Below are 19,979 nucleotides of genomic sequence, written 5' to 3'. Positions count from 1 at the left end.
AGTGCAGTCTTCTAAATGTGAGTGTTTGGAAACACTGTCTGGAACATCTGGAACATTTTTCAAATACAAGCACTCCCACGAGGACCATTGGAAGACTTCAGGAAATTGCCTTGTACACAGTAATATCTGGAAAACATAACACACACTACCGCAAGGCAGTTTATCTCCTCTGCTGCGTGTCCTGCAACATTATATCAGAACCGAAAACAAGAAAAACACCAACAGAGAATATGTCACCAGATTGCTGACAAGACAGCGTCCATGCTACACCCTGAAAGTTTAATCCCAGCCTGCCTCCATGGGTGCGTGAAGTCAGAGCTGGATAAAATCAAACACCCACTTTCAGTCTTCAAGTGGCGAAAGCCTGGTACTCCTCCCTCTTTGTTCACACTTGAAAAGTAACCCGGTTTCAAGTGAGAGGCTGAACTGGGAGTGTGATACCTACAGCTGGCAAACTCCATAGGCCACGCAAACCTTTGCACAGGCAAAAATCAGCAGGAGGCTGGCTGCGGGCAGAAAACACCACCAGGGCCCTGAGCTCCGAAACCGGCGGCTGCAGCAGCGAGGAATTCATTCACCAGCCTCCAAAACACGGCACAGCCCTTCCGCAGCCCGACTCACCACCGCAGGACCTCTGCCCGAGGAGAATCCAGAGCCCAAAAGCAGCAGACAACCATTTCACTAGAGCCTCGCTTTTTTTTTTTTTTTTTATTTTTTTATTTTTTTAATCCTTGCTCCCGCTGGATTACCAGGATCAACGTAAGCCGGAGGAGGGCCGGACGCAAACCCAGCATCTGCTCCCGAGACAGACCCAGCCACCAGCAAAACTCTCCCTTGCCCGTCCGCCAGAGATTTGCCGACACAAGGGCAAGCGGGATTAGGGCCGCGGCAAATATTTGCCTGTCAGCACTTTATAACGGGTGAAGGCGCGGACACACACACATGAGGAGGGTGTTTGGTTTCTAGCAGGGGCCCCGGGGGAGACTCCGCTCCTCCGGCAGCTGTCACCGGTGGGGAGGACTTGGGAGGGTCCCTTCAGGGGTGGATGACGGGGGAGAAAACAGAGGGTTAGTGTGTGTGTCGGCCTAAAATCATTGTCACCAGGTGGGAACGATGACACCTAAGGCGACTGGGCCTGGATGCTGTCTGCCTAGGCGCTGGCCCCGAAGGACGGGGAGCCATGGCTCCCCGTCCCTCGGGGCCAGCGCCTAGGCGGACATTGGCCACCATCCAGGCCACCCAAGGCCTGTGTGTTGAGAGCCTGTCACCCCACTTCGGGCTGAGGTGGCCTCCTTGGCTCACTCCGCCACAGGGCCGGCACAGGCTCCCCGCCCCCCACGCCACCCCATGGCCGCCCCGGCACTGAGGGGGCCGCGGCGAACCTCTCTTCCCTCTTCTGTCCCCCGCCGGGGCTCCTCCCCTCGGTAGCCCAGCTCCGACCGGCAACAAGTGGAAGCGGTTGAAGTTACTTCCCCACCCCGCTCTCTCCGGCAGCCGCCGCCGCCCCCTCTTCCTCACCGTCCCCGCCGCCCTCCCCGCTCCCTCGGGGAGGGTGTATGAGGGAAGGGGGTGTCGCGCCTTACCTGAGCGGCCGCCGCCATGTCGCGGAGAGACGGCCCGGGGTGAGCCTCCGGCGCCGTTCGCCGCTCCCCGCCGACTACAACTCCCGTGAGGCCGCTGGAGGTGACTCCCCACCCCCGGGGCGGTGGCTGGCTACGAAGCTGTGGGGCTCCCGGTCGGGCCTGGCCCTCCTCGCCCCGCTGAGGGAACGGCCGAGGCCGGGCCCAGCGGGGAGGCGGTGGGGGAGAGAATCTCGGTGAAAAAAAGAATGTTTAAAAATGGGTTTGCGGGGAAAATCGCCGCTTTCCCCGACAGCTGCGGGGTTGGGGCCGTTTCCTCTCAGGGGTGTGTGTTTCTGGTACACTCAAGGTCGCCTGTCAAGGAGTGTAGTTTTTTAATATAGTACCGGCTGTTGCCTTCAGGACAGTTCAGTATGGGCTTTTTTGCTTGTTTTTTTTTTCTTTGTTTTCGCATCAGTTCACCAAGCTCTTTGCACAGACGGCTGAAGTGAATGTGAAAGTCAGGCTCAATAAATGAGGCACTCCGCAGATTTCCTCTCTCTCTCCTGCCCAGCTGATGAAAGGAAAATCCTCCTCCCATGCCTGAAAGACGTAGGTAGGGATTAATAAAGGCCAGGGACCGTCAGAGACTGGGAGAAAGCGGGTGTGAAACTGGCAGAAAGGGTCGCTTGGTAAGGCAGGGTGACAGGGACTAACACCCGCGGGGTTCCAAACACCCACAGCATCTCCCAGCACCAGGCTCTGTCTACAAGCAAGCTGTTTTCATTCTTCCTTTTCAGATTTTAACCCTTCTGTAACATATATGATTCTCTGAAAGGGCCCTTCTTTGGCAGCATCTGAAATAGGCTACAATGGTTTTATGTGGGAAATGTACTTGAAAACTAAGTTCCTTCGGGTTTTTTTTCCACATTGCCTTGGTAAATAAATTATTTTAACTCGAGCTTGTGACCAAATGTGCCATCAATTCCTGACACAAATTATGTGTCATCAATTTATGCCACAATGCTTGTGACTCTTTTAGTCACAACTAAACTTCAGTTAATAATAATATTCACACAATAAACTTCAGTTTAGGCAGCCATAAGATCAAAGCATCATATTTTCAAGACTCTGAGGAAATACATGTAGTACATAGTCACTGACATGTCTCTGTCATCCTCATTTTTTCATCCTCAACTTAAGGGTGACTAAGTGACCTTAAAAGTTTTGGTGAATAATCTTCACCTAATGCATGGTTTTGAATAGCTCAAAAGCATCTCGATGTCCTCAGAAGTGCAGATTATAGGGTTAAGCATGTTGTGGGCACGTGATTCGTGAAACGCAATGGGATGTCGTACATAGTTTGGACGCAGCCTTCAGGCTGACTTCTCCTGACGCGCTTTGCTGCACCATGCAGTACAGGGCCAGGAGCATCTGCTGTAAACAAATGCTTGTTTTCCATCGATCCGTAGATAACTGGGTGTCTTCCAAAAATAACCTCAGGGTCATCAGTTGCAAATAACGATGAATCAAATCCCAGATAATTTCACTGCAATGGAGCTTCCTTTACACATTTTCAAAAAGTCTTTGTGTGGTTTTACTTCTCACTCAAAAATTGTGAAGTAGAATGGATTGTTCCTCCTTTTAACTACGTAGTGACAGGCTACTTTCAGAAATATTTAATTACTGACATTAATTATTGAATTATTGCCTGTTTATACAGACACTGGTTTCTTCAGAGAAAAGTGTGCTGTTTCCAACTCGGTCTGTAGCTGACCAACACTTCTTTAAAATTTTCTATATTATTCATTTTTTAGCAACAGAAGAGGTTCAAGATTTTTGCTTTTCTGGAAGCTGACCTAGAAAAAAAATGCATTATTTGCTCCATTTGTGTTGCCTTTCTTTATTTTTATTCTGATAAAATTTATAGATTAACTTCTTAAACTATGATAAGCTGTATATTTTATATGTATTTTATGTATATGGAATACATTTACAATTATGAGGGTAACATTCCAACAACTAGTGAAAAAATTTTTCCCAGCAAAGGCTTTCCCTTTTTTTTTCACTAGTTGGTGGAATGTTACCCTCATAATTGTAAATGTATTCCATAGAGGTACCCAACTCAATCAACTAAAACTACTAAATTGCTACTTAACACGTCTTAAGGATCATTGAAGGATCATGCTGTATCCTTTAGGCTTTGTTCCATATGGCTAAAATGTAGGCAAAGGTATCAATTCAAGGGCTGAAATCAACTTCTGACATCAGAAGTTAAATCTAATGCTAGCTGCAGTTCTTTTAGAGTGATTCTCAAACGACAATTTGAATGTGGGTTGGTTTGGTTTGGGGTTTGGTTTTTTTTTTGCATTTCGGTGGCACTAGAAACCATTTCTGTACAAAGTTTGCAAATAAATATAGAATCCTTGAATTTCAGTTGTGATGCATAAGTGCGCTCTATTTTTATGTGGGAAGAGTTTCCTCCATTCGGGCAAGTCAATTTACATTCACACTGTCTAGCTCATCTTAAAGTAAAATTATACACTGTCATCAATCATCTCATGCTGACAACAGCCTGGTGCCTCATGGACTAGAGCAGGTATTTACTAAACACTCATAAATAACTGAGCTTTTTTAAAAAAAACAAAAACAAAAACAGGAAAAAGGTCTCCTGTGGCTATTACGTTCTGTGAATATTTCATAGTGGTCTCTGAGTACATGTCCATAGGATGCGTTCTTTCCATCTGTCTGAGATTATTGTTACATGTGCTACATCTTTTCTTTTATCTTTTTTTAAGAGTTAATTGAAGTTATATAATAACTGGGGAGGATTTTGCTTCCACTTGGCACTTGAGGTATTTTATGAGCGTAGCAAGCTCCCAGTTTCCCTGGTCACCCTCAGTGGATTAACATACCATTGTAGCTGAACTGAACAACAGGCTGCTGTTCATCATCAGAGACTTTCTGTGGCTGTGGGGAGAAAGCTTTGGAAGCACTTTTTGCATTTGTCTGCATTCTGTTTTGAATAGGTGGACAAATAATTGTCAGTAGGTATAAAGCTGGAAGCAGGCAACATAAAAAGAACCAGCAAAGCTCTGGAAAACCTCTAGAAGCAAATGTGGCATTTTGGACCAGGTGGCTGAGGGGCTGGGAAGACTGTCCTGCTGATACCAGGTCAGCTTGTGAGACTGACTTCCACTTGAGCACATCAGGGTTAGGAGCTATCACTGCTCAGAACTGTCTGCATTTCGCTCACAGAGTCACAGAATCACAGACTCACAGAATGGTAGGGGTTGGAACGGACCTTTGGAGATCATCTACTCCAACCCCCCTGACAAAGCAGGTCAACCTGGAGCAGGTTAGACAGGAACGCATCTAGGCGGGTTTTGAATATCTCCAGAGAAGGAGACTCCACAACCTCTCCAGGCAGCCTGTTCCAGTGCTCTGGCACTCTCAAAGTAAAGGAGTTTTTCCTTATTTTCAGATGGAATTTCCTGTGTTGCAGTTTGCGCCTGTTGCCCCTTGTCCTGTTGCTGTGCAGCACTGCAAAGAGTCCGGCCCTGTCCTCTTGCTTATCAGTCTTCTCCAGGTTAAACAGACCCAGGTTTCTCAGCCTTTCTTCATAAGGGAGATGCTCCAGTTCCTCGATCATCTTTGTAGCCCTCTGCTGGACTCTGTCCAGTAGTTCCCTGTCTTTCTTGAACTGGGGAGCCCAGAACTGGACACAGTGCTCCTGTGCGGACAAATTAGGTACCAAGATTTTGAGCTGGTTTGGTGCCAGTTCAACTGAACCAGCAATGATATGGCAGAACCAGGACAGAGACTCCGGACTGTACAGTTTAAATGAACCAGAGTCTGTTGTATACATACAGGTGTGTGGCACATGGATAAAGAGCATACTAAGACTTCGGAGATTAAGAGCTGGGTAAGATGGCTGAAAGGATGTCACCATCAAGAAACAGAACTTGACCTCCATTGTTTGGAGGAATGAAACAAACTCAAAAATATTTTGGATTTGCTATCTCAGCAGTTCCTGAATATGGAGAGAGTATTCCACTCCCTGCACTTTTCTTTGTCATTCTCATTTACTTGCTTCACTCCAGCCAGGATCTTCTGTCTTACACTGCTCTTCTGATTTAAGATACATAGATATCGAACTTGTACAGAGCCTAAAACTTCTATCTGAAAATGCCCACAGTCTCTCAGAAGGGGACGGCTTCCTTTCAGACCTCTCCCTTGCACATGGCACCTATTGAAACTTTGCAATGAAACATGCTGGTTCCCTATGTGTCAGCAGTTTCTGGTTTACATCTCCATGAATGAATCTTTCTGGGAACTGTATTTCTTGCCATTTCTATACCTACATACAAAAGCAAAATGAGACCTTTTTAAGTAACGCTATTTTTTCTAACAGGCGTAATCTCAACTAGGAATCACTTTCATGACACGTTCATTGCACAGGTCACTGAAAGCTTTGGACGTCAAAACCCAACTTTTCAGTTTTGAATTTTGTGTTCAGTTCTCTTAGAGGACTCTGTTCTTCAGGCTGAATTCTGCACTAAAACAATCTTTTTGCAACATTTACTTGGTTTAAAATTTCTCTGGCAACAAATCATAAAAATCACAGAGTTGTTTAGATTTGAAGGGACCTCTGGAGGTCTCTACTCCAAACCCCTGCTCAAAGCAGGTGTAATCAGATGAAGTTGCTCAAGGTCCAGTTGATTCTTGAACCACCTCTCTGAGTCCCTGTCCCAGTATTTGACTACCTTTGTAAAAAAACAAATGCCTAATTGAAATCTGCCATGTTCCAGCTTGTGTTCATTGTTGTGCACGTCCAAGAGTCTGTCTCCATCTTCTCTGTATCCTCCAGTCAGGTAGTTGTAGATGTAGTCTGCTCTCCCCTGAGCCTTCTCTTCCTAAGGCCACATGAACCATGAACCCAGCTCCCTCAGCCTTTCCCCATCCATCATGTTCTCCAGCCCCTGACTGGCTTGAAGGCCTCTGCTGGACTCCCTCCAGTATGTCCATGACTTCCACATACCAGGGAGCTCTAAACTAGACACCTGCTCCAGATGCAGCCTCACAAGTGCCAAATAGTGGGGAAGGATCACTTCTCTGGACCTGCAGGCTGCACTCTTGATAACACAGTCCAGGATGTGGTTGGCCTCCTTTGCTGTGAATGTGCTTGCTGGGTTATGTTCAAAGACACCCAGATCCTTTTCTGCAGAGCTCCTTCCCAGGCTGCTGCCCTCCCCAACCTGTATAGTTATTCCATACCAGACACAAGGCTTTCCAAATAAAGTAAAAAAATGAATAATCATCGTGTTTGCAAACCACAAATTGTTTTCTGCAAGGCCAGCCTGACTGGGTTCTCTAACCTTTCACTGCTGTAACACTCTTACATGAGGAAGGTGAGAAGCAGAGAAAGACTGCTAGCGGCAGTCCCTTTACACGGGTGATCGCTGTGAGATGGCTTCAGTGTTCTTCATATTTTAAATATGTATAGAGTTCCTTATGTGAATGCATGGGCTTGAGGCTCACTTTCAACATGCGGTATGTCGAGGAGCAAGCGAGCTCATCTCAAGAGTGGCTCTATGCTGGTAAGTGAAGTACCGTTGTGTTTGTTCCTCCTTTATGATGATATACAACTGGTCTTCATAGGTTGTCTTTACCGGTACTTCTTACTGTCTGTTCTCATTTTCATTGGCGGCTAACTCTCACATTATTTTCCTTTCTAGTTTTTGTGCTTGCTTTAGTATTGCTTCCTGAAGAACATGTAGGCATCTGGTCAGTACAGAAAGTATCAGTCAAACTTCTCTCCATTTAACACAGGGCCTTCCTATTTAAACACTGGATGAGCAAGAGCATTTTAAACTGCTGAGTAACTGTAAGGAGAAGATAAAATAGAATTTAATGTATGATTTTAATAACACTGGTGGTATATTCAAAATACTGAGTTACAGGTGGAGGTAACGTGACTCCCGATGAAAATACTTCTGTCAGTAAGCAGTGCGTGCTGTGCTTTGCCCAATGCATTGCACTCATTTATGAGTCTGATTCTTGCTCTGATTATGATCAGAAGCAAATTTATCATTGATTTTAGTAGGAACAGGATGCTTTCTTAGATGCGTGGATCTTAAGTTTGCTTATTTTATTTAAGACAGTGTGCATTAGCGGTGGAAAGGATTAATTTGGTTACCTGCTTTACCCCTTACCAGGGAGGATTTTCCCTACTGGCAGGTCACTGACTGATACAGGCTCCCCAGGGCTGCACGGAAGGTGAGAGCTCTGACAGGCTGTGGCGGTGATGCTCAGTTTTGTGTTGACCTGCTGAAAAGACTGACAGGGAGAAGGGCCCAGTCCAGATAAGTTGCTTGTGGGAGAAACCGTTGTTCTCCCATTCCCACTGAGTGGAACTTAATATGGACTTAATCAGAGCAGCAAGAGCATGTCCATTTAACTGTAACTTGCAATTAGGGTTAGAGGTGCCACCCTGCGTAAACACACCCCTGGCATTGTACAACAGTTGTAATATTGTGACCACTCAATCTGACGGTGCTCCCCTCCTCCAAATAGACTGTGTTTTCCAAAAGCAATTAATTTCACTTTTTTCACTTCACAAACTTCTTTCTCTCAGTTCTGCATTTGGTCAGACCACATAATAGTTGATTGACTGAGTGAAATTAAAGATTCAAGCTCCCCTGAACATTATGTTTTATCCAGAGCAGTCTGTATTTTCCAAGCACCTGGAGCTCCCAGAAGGAAAAAGGTGCACAGGCTGCCCATCCCCAGACCTGCACTGTATTTATGCCGTGGCTTTAGCAAATAGATATTTAATAACATATGTGTATAAACAAAGATGGAAGCGACACCAACATATTTCCTCTTGAAAATAGACACAGCTCCAAGTGTCTTACAGATCTCTGTGCCTAGTAGCAGAGTGTGGAGAGAGGGGTACTACCCACGGCAGAGGAGAATTGCTTTGGGACTACTTAAGTAGACTGGACATATAGTTGTCTGTAGGACAGAGCAGGGAGCATGTGATGGTGCTGAGGGCATTGCCCAATAGCATTGTGAGGTGCCTCTAAAGGCCATGGTGATCAGGGGAGGTCCCTGGCGATTTGAAAAAGGCAAAGGTCATGCCCATTTTCAAAAAAGGCAAGAAGGAGAATCCAGGGAACTGTAGGCTCGTCAGTCTCACCCCTGTGCCTGGGAAGATGGTGGAGAAAATCCTCCTGGAAGCCATTACCAGACAGATGCAGGACGAAAATGTTTGGGAACAGTCAGCACAGATTTAGTGCCTGACCAACTCAACAGTCTTCTACAATGAGATGAATGGCTCTGGGGATAAGGGGAAAGGTGTGCATGTCATTTACCTGGACTTCTGCAAGGCTTATAAGAAAGTTCCCTCAGCATCCTCATAGCCAGACTGGGGAGATATAGACTGAATGGGTGGACTATAAAGTGGGTGAAAAACTGACTGGACCATCAGGCTCAAAGGTCAATGGTCTGAAGTCTTAATGAGTGGCTGGTTATGAGTGGCATGCTTTGGGGGTCAATACTGAGGCTGAAATTCTTTAACATCTTCATTAACAACCTTGATGATAGGACAGGGTGCACCTTCATCCAGTTCACGGATGAAACCAAGTAGGAGGGAGCAGCTGATACACACTGAGTTGTAGGGCTGCCGTGCAAGGAGACGTCAGCAAGCTTGAAGAATGAGCTGACAGAAGCCTGGGAAGTTCAACAATGGCAAATGCAAAGTCCACGTGCAGGACTTTGCAAGGACTAACCCCTTGCAAGACCATGGGCTTGGGGGCCACCTGGCTAGAGGTCAGCTTTGCTGGAAAAGATCTGTAAGTTCGAGTGGGCAACAAGTTGAACACAAGTCAGTCATGTGCCCTTGCAGCAGTGAAGACTAACTATGGGCCTGTGTTGCCATCAGGTTGAGGGAAACCTTTATTGCCCTCTACCTGACGTTCATGTGGTCACATCTGCAGTAACATATCCAGTTTTGGGGACCCTGAAGTGACTAACTGACTGAAGTGAACGCAATGGAGAATGACCAAGATGGTTGGTGAGCTGGAGCACATGACGTATGAGGAGACTAGATTGATTGGGGTTTGTTGAGCCCAAGGAGAAAAACAAGGCTCAGGGGAGACCTGTTGGCTCTTTTCCATTATGTAATGCAAGGACATAGAGAAGGCAAGGAAGAGGCAACATCGCCAGGTTGCAGCAAAAGAAATTTTGTTCATGTAGAAGGAAAAAAATCCACCATGAGAGTTGTTAAGCATTGGAACAGGGACCCAGAGGAGTTATGCAGTTCTTGCTCTTAGAGATTTTCAGAGTTTGACCAGACAGGGCCCTGAGCAACCTTGTTCTAACTGGGAAGACAGAACGGCTGTGAGCAGGGTGGAGGAGTGGATGACCTCCAGAAGTCTCTTCCAAGCTAAATTAATCTATGAAAATTCACAATTACTTCTTCAGTTGAAAATACCTTAACTTTAATAAGTTTTAATAAGGTGGTTATCAAAGGCAGAGAACAATAGTCACAGTGTAGTATTCCATTGAATTTCTGAATGTTTATTAGTACCACTTCATTATATCAGGAGGGGAAATCTCCACATGCTGAGTTACTTCGGTTATGGTAGGCAGCAGTACAATTGGGTAATATTAAGCATTCCCTTTACATGCTCAGATACACTGTAACAAAATATGCTTAAGCTACAAACAGATTTAAATAACTTGTTAAAAACTGAGCAGAGCAGGATCATTTTAATCTCTCATGCTTCTGTTATCATTCTTGACTTTTTTTAGATAAATATAAAATGTATCGACAGTAAAGATTTCAGGGTACTGTAGCTCCAGCACGAGTTGAATGACGGTTCGTTGAAATGATGTAGGTGCATGAGACCTTCTTTTACTCATTGTCACAGCATTTTCCTCTTGTAGAGCTTTCCTGGGGCCTGTGAAGGGGTCCGGCTTACCAGAACAGAAGAAAAATTTAGACTCATTTGTCCTTCAGTAGGTTGTGTCCTCATAATTGGTGTTATTGAGTCCCCAGTCCAAAGCCTCTTGAAGCAACCACATTAATTTCAAATGTCTCTTATCAGGAGGCAAGAGCCAAAGGCTCTTCTCCACCACAACCAGACAAATGACAACTCTCACCTTTCTATGGTTTGTCTGAACACAAGTGAGTGCCCTGTGGGATTAATGAGTAACCTTTTAAGTTTTAGGCAATAACTCTGGTAATGAGATACCAGGACTGACTTGTTCAGAAAGATGCATCTGATGATGAGGGACAAGGTATGATCATTTTGTCTGGCAGCTAAACTGAAACACAAACTGGAAACTGTGGGCAAGCCCTAGAAAGACTATTTGGGTATGTGTCATATATGTTTGCCCCATTCTTATGCTTTTCCCTGGGTATTTTTCCTCCTGGATATGATCAGAAAGAGGATATTGTACTATGGGCATGCCTGAGTTTCTGCTTTTTATAAACTAAACAGCAGCTGAGAAGAATCTGTTGTCTGCTCCAGATGATCTTTGGAGATCAAACGAAATAGTGCGGAAACAACACAGAGACACTTTAAGATGGCTGCCCAAAAAGCCAAATTCTTGCTTAGAACCATTGCCAAATCATTGCTTGATACCACTGCAAAGCTACCTTGGCTTTCTGTACAAATGCTAGGAAATAAATATTCTGGTTGCCAGAGGCTTTGTAATTTAGCTACGCTGGAATATGCACTACGTGTTACACTGCCTGGGGCGAAAAAAAAACCCAACAAACCACTGAGCTATTGTGAAGAAGAATATCAGTTTCCGTGAGAAAAAAAAAAAAGCCACATGGTTTGATTGGTGTAATCAGAATGTGAATGGCTTCGTCACAAAAATGCATGCTGTTGAATTGAATTCCCTTGACTTGCTTTTAGCTGGGAAATCATGTTTTAGTGGTCATGTAAAAACGCTCCTGCACTGAACACAACTAGCCTTCTTAGCAACATTTTCAAGGTTAGGTCCATGCAAACATTTGCACTTTACTTCCCACCTGCCCGAGGAGATGAGATGCGTGCATGAAACAACAGACTTGCGTGTGGCCAGGCAGCTGGTTAGACCAGGCGCTCGCGCACCCCAGAGATACGAGCATATCTGGTATTTAGACGGACGTGAAGCACATCAAAACCGCACACATGGCTGGCTTTGTTGATCAGGTTTTAAGCAGAGATTTCCACATCTCTGCGAAGCAGTTTTTAAAAAGCTGGGAAGCAGCAAGCATCCAAGCAGGCTAAAACCTGCTGCTTTGGCTCCCTGCTATTTAAAAAGCCATTTGTTCTTGCACAATAACCTTTTTAGAGAGTTTAATTCTTCTCAGCACCATAGCAAAGTGAGAAAAGGAGGGAGGCTTAGGGGTAAATATGCTCCTGCGCTGCCCAGGACAGTGGCTACCAATCCACTGGAGCCACCTGAAGGGACATTCAGAGCCTAGAAGGTGCCTGGGGCAGGAACAGTAACAGGAGGAAAACCAATACCTTAGTGAATTATCTTCTTAACAGCTTGCCTTCCTTCTAGGGCTCTCCCAAACTTTCCATTTCGGACTCAAAAAACTACCTTTACATAAAGCTAGTTTTATATGTATTTACCTATCAGCAGGTAAAAGAACATTTGCACTAAGAAATACAGAGATTCTGAGGTCTTGTAGCTATTGTCGGCCCAGTAAATCCTGAGAGCCACCAAAAGAGAGAACCAATGAGTTCAGCACTGATAAACACTGTAAAGCATTAAAAGCCACAGAAATACATGTGTGCTATATACATTTGCTATATACAATCCAAGTATTTTAAGTCAGGCAAGAAAGCAATGTGCAGCACCATTTATGTCAAGACCTGATGTTTTAGCACCCGAAGGAAAAAGCAAACCTTTCTTTTTTGTTTTTAAAAAGAAATTAAAAATGAGAGAAAATCCATCTCACTGCGCAAAAAAAAAATCATAAAGATAAGACTTACAGACCAATGAAGTAATTTCTCAGCATTCTCAGCTCTCCATCCCACTGCAAATACATTTTTTTATTACTTTCCATACACGGCATGTTTGCAAAGAGTAAATTTGTATGTCTTTCTCAGGGAAGTGCCTCTAAGAATTAGAGATTACCCATGGCTTTTAAAATCTGAAAGTTCATCCAGGATTCGTGCTAATAGTGAGGTCTCGCTTCAGTAGATGGACGCATCTTCATAGTGGAATTTGCCTTGAGACCAGATCCTGGGGCTGGAGACTTGACCGTTGCCACAGGGTAAACACTGACTGCATAAGCGTAACAAATGCCTCTTGAACTTGACTCCAACAAAAACATAGAGCACAGGGTTGAGGCAGCAGTGGGAGAAAGCAATTTTACGGCTGATGTGAAAGGCAAGCTTGGAGTCTTTTTCGTACTGGCAGGTAGGTGGTGGAAAAGTGATCAGAAAGCTGAGGATGTTGTAAGGTGCCCAGCTCAGGAAAAAAGCCACCACGATAATAAGGATGAGTTTCACAGTTCTGTGCTTTCTGCGAGATCTTGCTCTGAGCAGGATTATCAGGATCTTGAAGTAACAGAATACGATAACCCCGAAGGAAAACAGGAAGAGTACATTTCGCAGATAAATGTCCACCTTTTTCCATTTCTCATCAGCATAATCACAGGTCTTGTCCCCTTCCAATTTTTCTTGCACTGTGGTGTGAATTATCTCAGGAACCACAATTAATATGCTAACAGTCCAAACAACCAAGCTCACCAGAAAACCACAGCACTGCGTCTGGGATCTCAAAGTCGAGAGAGGGTTCACTACAGACAAGTACCGCAGGATAGTCATGAGAGTCAAAAAGAAAACACCGCTGTAGTAGCCGATGGAGAAAACAGCATTCACCGCTTTGCAGAGGAACTCACCGAAAATCCACCCAAAGGACTGGTCCACTGCCCAGAACGGCAGCATGCAGGAGAAGACTAAATCAGAGACACAGAGATTCATGATGAAGACATTCGTTAAAGATGTGAGGTTTTCATATTTGAATAGGATCCATAACACTAGAGTGTTGCCTAGCAGGCTGAGCAAAAATGCCATAGTGTAGAGAACAGTCGTGAGATGGGTGTAAAATACGAAATAGTCGCCCATTTCACAGACATTGCTGTCGTAATAGTATCCGTATGAGTTATTATCATCTGAATCAGGTGTATAAGGTTCTTCATCCATTTGTCTGTGCAAACCTTGCACTGTTCTCCAGCAACTATTTTGAAGAACTGCAACAATCAACCCAAAATTTTGGTGAAAATCAACCCAATAACTAAACTCCCACTATGGAGGCTTCTGTTTTAAGATTCAAAAAGAAGCAGTGAAACTACCTTATTTGTCCTGTTTTTGGGAGAGAAAGGAGTCGTTTCCTCTTATGACTTGTGCATGAACAGGTAGATACTAAAGATTTATCGTCAAAGCAATGTCAAGATTTTAAATACTTAAGAAGGCAGAAACTAAGACGTTTCTAAACCAATGTGGTCGGTGACAACTGCTAATTATTAAGCTTCTACTATATGAAGGTCGAGCGTGCATTGTTTTTTAACGTAAGTATCCCAGGTGCCAAGACTCTAAAATCTGCTACTATTTTTTAAGTTTTCTGGAATGGCATCAAATTCCTAAACACTTCAATGTATATACGATTCTTTGTCACCAAGGTTCGGCGCTGCAGAAACTTAAAGAGCTGAGCAGTACCAGTACCAACAAGTGTAGGCATTAAGGATGGTAAAAGCCATGTTTCTTATGGATTTTCATCTTGAGGTTGGCTAATATCTAAAAATCTCCAAGCTGTGATGGAAGCATCCCTAGGTTGGGCGCTCCGTGCATGTCTGTGGCCTGCTGATTCCCAGGGGTGTGACAGGAACAGAGCTCACATCGCACCCCTTTTCTGGGGGGTGCTGCCCTTGGCCTGTCTGCCTGTCTGCAGGTAGGAGTTTAATCCCACTGTATGGTTGAAATTAGCCAGTGTCAAAAATTACTGCCACTTGGTAGACAACATACAATCAGGTGAACGTGCAAGGGTAGCATGGTCACAGTAGCCTCCTGTCTTTATGAAATTAAGCTAAAAAATAGGTATGGAAATATCAGTGATGGCTCCAATCAATGGTTGAAAGTCAAAATTAACATTATCGTTGATGAAGGCTTACCTACAGCACTGCATTTGTATCCTGATTTGACTGATGCAAGTGAGAGACCTGCCCCTAATCTCTTTGGAAGTACAGTCACAAGAGGAAAACTCCACAACTCGGGCCAAAATTGTGCTGGTGACATTTTAATTTTTGTATTAGCGAAAGCAGAATCTGCCTATTACAGCCAAGAGAAGACACGCTGCCGTTGGAGGACAGGAGGGTTATGTCTCCACCAGGAAAGCATCCCAGGGAGTGCTGCTGGCTGCCAGCATTTAATGCCATCCATAGGGGTAGGTGGCTTAGGTCAGCCAGAGTGTGGCACAGGCAGCACAGGGGCCAGGAATCATCTATCCGCTGGGATGTGGTCACACAGTTTTGAAGGTGAGGGATGTGTGGGATTCAGTACTGTGACAGCAAGTGGCCCTGGCATGTTTATCACCAGTCAAAGTCATAACTGGAAATTGTGCTTGTGACCCTCAGTCTATACCATGCTGCCATCTTCAGGCATACAGGACAAGTCCCTGCCGAGGCAGTCATCCTCTCTGGTTTCACTTGACCCTTAAGTGATGACACTTAAGCGATACATGGGATGGATTGAAGTCTTGACCACCATCATGTCCTGTTTCAGCTCAGGTTGGAGGCATGACTCCTTCCTAGCAGCTGTCCTAAAGGAGAAGAGGAGCCTCTTTGCAAAGAGTAAATATTCTCCATGGATGAGATGACAGTGGCAACCACAGTCTTCACCACTTATGCTCTCCTCCCATGCTGGCAGCCCGGTGCCAGCAAGCCCGCAGGCAGGACTGTTCACCTGCCAGGAGCTACACGGCCAGCAGGGCTGCTGCTGGGCTGCTCCTTGCCTCTGCCGCAATTGCTGCTGGCCCCTGGCACAGGGACCTTCTCACAAAGACCTCAGCCCAGATCCCTGCCTCTGCCTGAGAATTATTCTGCTGTGGAGCATTGTTTGCCCTCTTGCTCGCTGTCAGGAGCTGAGCAACACTTGCAAGGCAGAGTGCCATTTTGCAAAGGTATTTTGAGATTTTGTCAGATAATGCTTAAATGCCAAATTAAAAAAGGATATGAGCTTATCTATTTGCTTCACAGGTCAGGTGACAAAAAGTGGTAAATTGTTTCTACAGTCCAAATAGGCTCTGTTTTCCTGTGTCCGTCTTCCATGAGGGCACTGCTGCTGACCGTGCAGGCACTCATGTCAGGCAGGTGTGTAGCTGAGATTGGAAACCCTGCCAGGAACGCCTGCTGTTTCCATCTCCAAATCTCTGTGGGCCTTGGTATCTTACCCATCTGACTCAAAAGGCTCTGTCTTGTGCTCTGGGAGAAGCCAGAGGAATGGTTGCCTGGGGCCTGGTGTCCTCTCTCTGATTTTGTGCTCAGCACGTCCAGAGAAAGTAGAAAAATGCTTCTGTGAAGTAGCTTGTTCTCTGTTGCTTCTTAATGCTGCAAGGTTAGCTCTTGGCTAATACCCTGGTTCACAAAACAAGTTCATTTGTCTTGGATTTCCTCCTTGGTGCTACTGCCAAAGCCATAAATCTGGACAGCAGGCATTTGAACTGACGAGCTTGTGGGCCACCAATGTGTCTGTGCAAAGCTACGTGGCAAGATGTAGTCCCTGCTGCCAAGAGCTCACCACCTTGGCATCCAGGGAGCCTGGGAGAGGCTGAGGCGCACTGCTGCACCCACCACCACATTCAGCTCCTCAGTTTCCAAGCACCCACCTCATCCTCATCGGGGCATATCATCTACCCAGCTCACTCTCAGAGAGGTGGCAATTTGGCCTCTGCTTACCACAGCTGTTGTTCTTCCTTCCTCAGCTATTGTACCTTTCCCAGGATGGTGTCCTCAGTTTCCTCCTCACCTTTTGTCCGCTGGGGAATCTGAAACGATAGAATCATGGAATTGTCTATGTTGGAGAAGACCTTGAAGGTCATCGAGTCCAGCCATCAACCTAACACTGCCAAAACCACCACTAAACCATGTCCTTAAGCACCACATCTACCCATCTTTTAAATACCTCCAGGGATGGCTCTCCTCTCCTGTTTGCTGTGGGGTCAGGCGCTGCAGCTGTTGCCCCACCGTTGTTCACACCGACTGCAGGCTGCCTGGTGCGTGGTACCTCCACGCTGTGTTCTCGGTACAGGTGAGACCTCGCTGGAGGACCTCGCTGCCCACCTGCCCTCAGAGGTGGCTTATCGTTCTCAGGGAAAACATAGCTTTGTACTGTGTGTGCGATTATAACCGATCTATTTAATGCAGCATGCCGTGCCGTGTCACCTGGTGCAGGCTCCATGTAATTACAGATGGAGGCTCCAGCCTGCAAACTGTCAGGCCTCCTGCGTGTCCTGATCAGCACTGAGTATGTGTTTTGAGATTATGTTTGTACCAGCTGGGAATCCCTCCATCAGGTTAGTAGTGATGGTAAGGAGCACCTTACGGGAACCTAAGACGCTTGGATCTTTCCCTTCTTGCTTCAGATTTGGTAGAAAATTCCTGGTCTCAAAACCTGTATTTTTGCTCTATTGTAGTTTATCTCCCCTGTTTTCTACTCTCTAAATAAGAAATGCTGTGCATGGATTTTCAATTAAGACATATGCAAAGGAGATAAAAAATTGATGTGATTGAATCAGCAGGGTAAGAACATGTTACCGTCACCATGAAATACAAATTGTGCAACTATTTTCAGTATATATATATATAATGATACAAGTGAGAGCAGAAGTTGGCTGAAAGATGGAAATTACCTTAATTTCTGTTGTCAGGACAAATAGGAACAGAGGACGAACACATCCTACAGTTTAAAGTCATCCCGGCCCTTGTGAAGGGCGCTCAGCGAGGCAGTCAGCATTCATTTCACTCCTGATCAAAGGAGCCACGTCGCCCCTCACCAGGTGTTACACCAGCCTGCTCCCCAGGCAGAGGCAGCTGAGGCAGCTCCCTTTAAGATTCCTGGCATTTACACAGACAAACCGAGGTTAACCTCATCTGAAATGGAAAGCTCTGGTCTCGTTATGGAAGGAGAATATAGTAGAGAGGCTGTCAAAGAAGCCCTCTACCATAAGGCACGTGCTAATGGGAGCTACTCAGGAGCATTTTTTACTCACTTTATTCAAACTCCTGCTGTAGCTGCTGGGCTCCGTAGCTTGTTCTCCAGCTCCGGAAAAAATAAATAGAAATAGTTAACTGGCTTTGCAGGACAGCTTACTCTTTAGCTATCCAGGCAGCAAAGGTCCAATCAGAAAATCAATTTCTGTTACCCTGAACTGGATTTTTTCTGGTAGCTGCTTCCTTCATCGATCTCTTGCTCCGGTTTGGGATAGGAAAAAAAAAAAATCCCAAATGGGACTTTTTTGGCAGGAAAGGATGTTAGTTTTTCAATCAGGTTTATGTAGCACACTTTTTTATTTAGTGGAAGTTAAAACACATTAAATAATATTTCTCCTACCCTAGCCATGACATATCAGTCTCAGAGCACACCCTTGAAGTCACATATAGGAGATGGACAGCAAAGTTCTGGAAGTCACAATTGGGATGTAGACTACGTCCAAAGTGCAAATGCATTCTGGACAGTTGGTCTGCACTGGTGGGTGAAACAACTGTTCATCTGCCGTGGAGGAGTTTTGCACATGGAACAAACTCTTTAAGGACGTGCGTAAAATGAAAAGCCAGTAGGACTTCCTTTGCCCAGTTGAGTTTTGGAGAGCCCCAAGAAGCTCAGCTCCTCATGAAAACTCTGACCCTATTTTTAAAGCAAAATGTGCTCTTGAGTTGGGGTCATTTTCTGAGCCCAGTGCTTCCACCTGTGCCCCACATGTTTCACAAGGCAGGTACAACACATGCGGTCAGCCCAGCTCCTTGGAGGTCCCCTGTTCCACCCAAGCTCTGCCCCTCAGTCCTGGCCATCAGCCCTGTGATCACCCCAGTCTAGGGGAGCGAGAAACACCTCCAACTAGGAGTCTGAACCCCACTCCCGAAACATATATATGAGTTCAATTTTACATACTAAGTACCACTACAGTCAAGGCAGGATCAGCTTAGGGTATTTATGTAGATGTGCAGAATTAATGCTTGTGGGACTTGCCGTGCAGAGAATGATATTTTTCAGAAGTGCTGCCACAGCACAGCTGAAGCAGCAGTGAGCCCCCCTGCCCCCCACCCAAAGTCACCATGGGGGTAAAATTAGCAGCCAAGTCTGTTTTTAAAATGAGGAAGAGGTTATGATTTTCTCGTCTCTGCCTCTCCAGCTTCTCCTTTCCTAAGAGCTGTAAACACACCCTCTGGGCACTTTACCACAGTTTCGCTGTAGCTTCCTCTGTTCCAGAAGTTTTTTTCGGGAAAAAAAGTCTGGCATTTACACTCTGCTTTTGAACCGGCTGCTACCTTTACTTTTATTCAAAACCACACCTCCAGACAGAAGGGACGGCAGGGAATGAAAATGTCCTTGCAGGTTACCTGCTACCAACAGGACGTGCTGGTGTTTGGCAGGTCCCTCCTGGGGTGCTGCAGCAGCCCCTCTCCTGCCAACCCGCCAGGGCGCTGGGGTCTGAGGGCATATGGTCTGCAAGAGCATGGTGTGTGATGATGAAACCAGGACCTCACGCCTATTTGGTCGGTAGGTTTTCTCGGCACTAAGACTGGTCAGAAAGGATGCGGTGCCAGCAGCCAAGAAGCAGCCGTCCAACAGAGTGCTCAGGCAGGAGCAACCTTGGCCAAAGAGGTTTGCGTGGAAGTGGAGGTGGTTGGCATCCAACCTGTGGTTGCCCACAACAGGCTTCGAGCCAGCGTGGTGGCAGCTATGGGTATTCCCCATACTCCCCAAGAGCAAGGGGAAGGAGCAATCCAGCCCCTTAATTTGGGTGGATGGTGCAAAGGAGAGCATCGCTCCCTGCTTGCAGCTGTGCAGAGTTTGGCCGTGGTTTTCTTGGTAATTCATGCAAGGACGGGATGAGCAAGTGAGTGCCCTGGAGGTGAGCAGAAATAGTCCTTCTGGTAATAACTGGCTGGGAGGAAACAGCAAACTGGAGCTTTCTGGGGTTTTCTGAGTGGGGAAACTGTCAGTTTGTTTCTACGGTATAGATAAGTGAGACTTTATGTGTATTTTTTGCACACAAAGAGATTGCATTGATCTCTGTTCCGACACGTAATTCTTATTTGTCCTAATAGCAACACTCCTACCAAGCAGCAAACACTAGCACGTTTCTTGCAGGCCAGACAGCCCTAACATGACATATCACTTTTCCATC

The 19,979-nt window shown here is 45.7% G+C and overlaps 2 protein-coding genes and 1 long non-coding RNA gene across 9 annotated transcripts in view; 1 reads left to right on the top strand and 2 right to left on the bottom strand.

Annotated features, from left to right (window-relative positions):
- The window catches only part of FYCO1 (FYVE and coiled-coil domain autophagy adaptor 1), a 55,381-nt gene extending 53,675 nt beyond the window's left edge, over positions 1 to 1,706 (bottom strand). For all 6 annotated transcript variants that reach the window (XM_063325335.1, XM_063325337.1, XM_063325341.1 and 3 more), the window contains exon 1: positions 1,584 to 1,706. The gene's annotated coding sequence lies outside the window, so the exon portion shown is untranslated. The remainder of the gene's footprint in view (positions 1 to 1,583) is intronic.
- Positions 1,707 to 1,852: 146 nt separating this feature from the next.
- LOC134511435 (uncharacterized) lies at positions 1,853 to 2,520 on the top strand. Its single transcript, XR_010069879.1, has 2 exons — positions 1,853 to 2,175; positions 2,360 to 2,520. It is a non-coding gene; the product is annotated as an uncharacterized LOC134511435 (long non-coding RNA).
- A 7,567-nt stretch (positions 2,521 to 10,087) lies between these two features.
- Positions 10,088 to 13,852, bottom strand: XCR1 (X-C motif chemokine receptor 1). Of its 2 annotated transcripts, none has more exons than XM_063323921.1 (2): positions 12,563 to 13,852; positions 10,088 to 10,761 (listed from the first exon to the last, which is right to left on the bottom strand). In XM_063323921.1, exon 1 carries the CDS (start codon positions 13,778 to 13,780, stop codon positions 12,767 to 12,769), a length of 1,014 nt encoding a protein of 337 aa, XP_063179991.1. In that variant the 5' UTR covers positions 13,781 to 13,852; the 3' UTR covers positions 10,088 to 10,761; positions 12,563 to 12,766. The 2 variants fall into 2 exon arrangements, with proteins under 2 accessions (XP_063179991.1, XP_063179992.1); XM_063323922.1 differs by having other exon boundaries at positions 10,088 to 13,374; positions 13,477 to 13,852.
- Positions 13,853 to 19,979: the final 6,127 nt, after the last annotated feature.

Source organism: Chroicocephalus ridibundus, chromosome 2 (genome assembly GCF_963924245.1).
Source record: "Chroicocephalus ridibundus chromosome 2, bChrRid1.1, whole genome shotgun sequence".
Classification (NCBI taxonomy): domain Eukaryota; kingdom Metazoa; phylum Chordata; class Aves; order Charadriiformes; family Laridae; genus Chroicocephalus; species Chroicocephalus ridibundus.
This window is presented reverse-complemented; position numbering and strand designations above follow the sequence as displayed.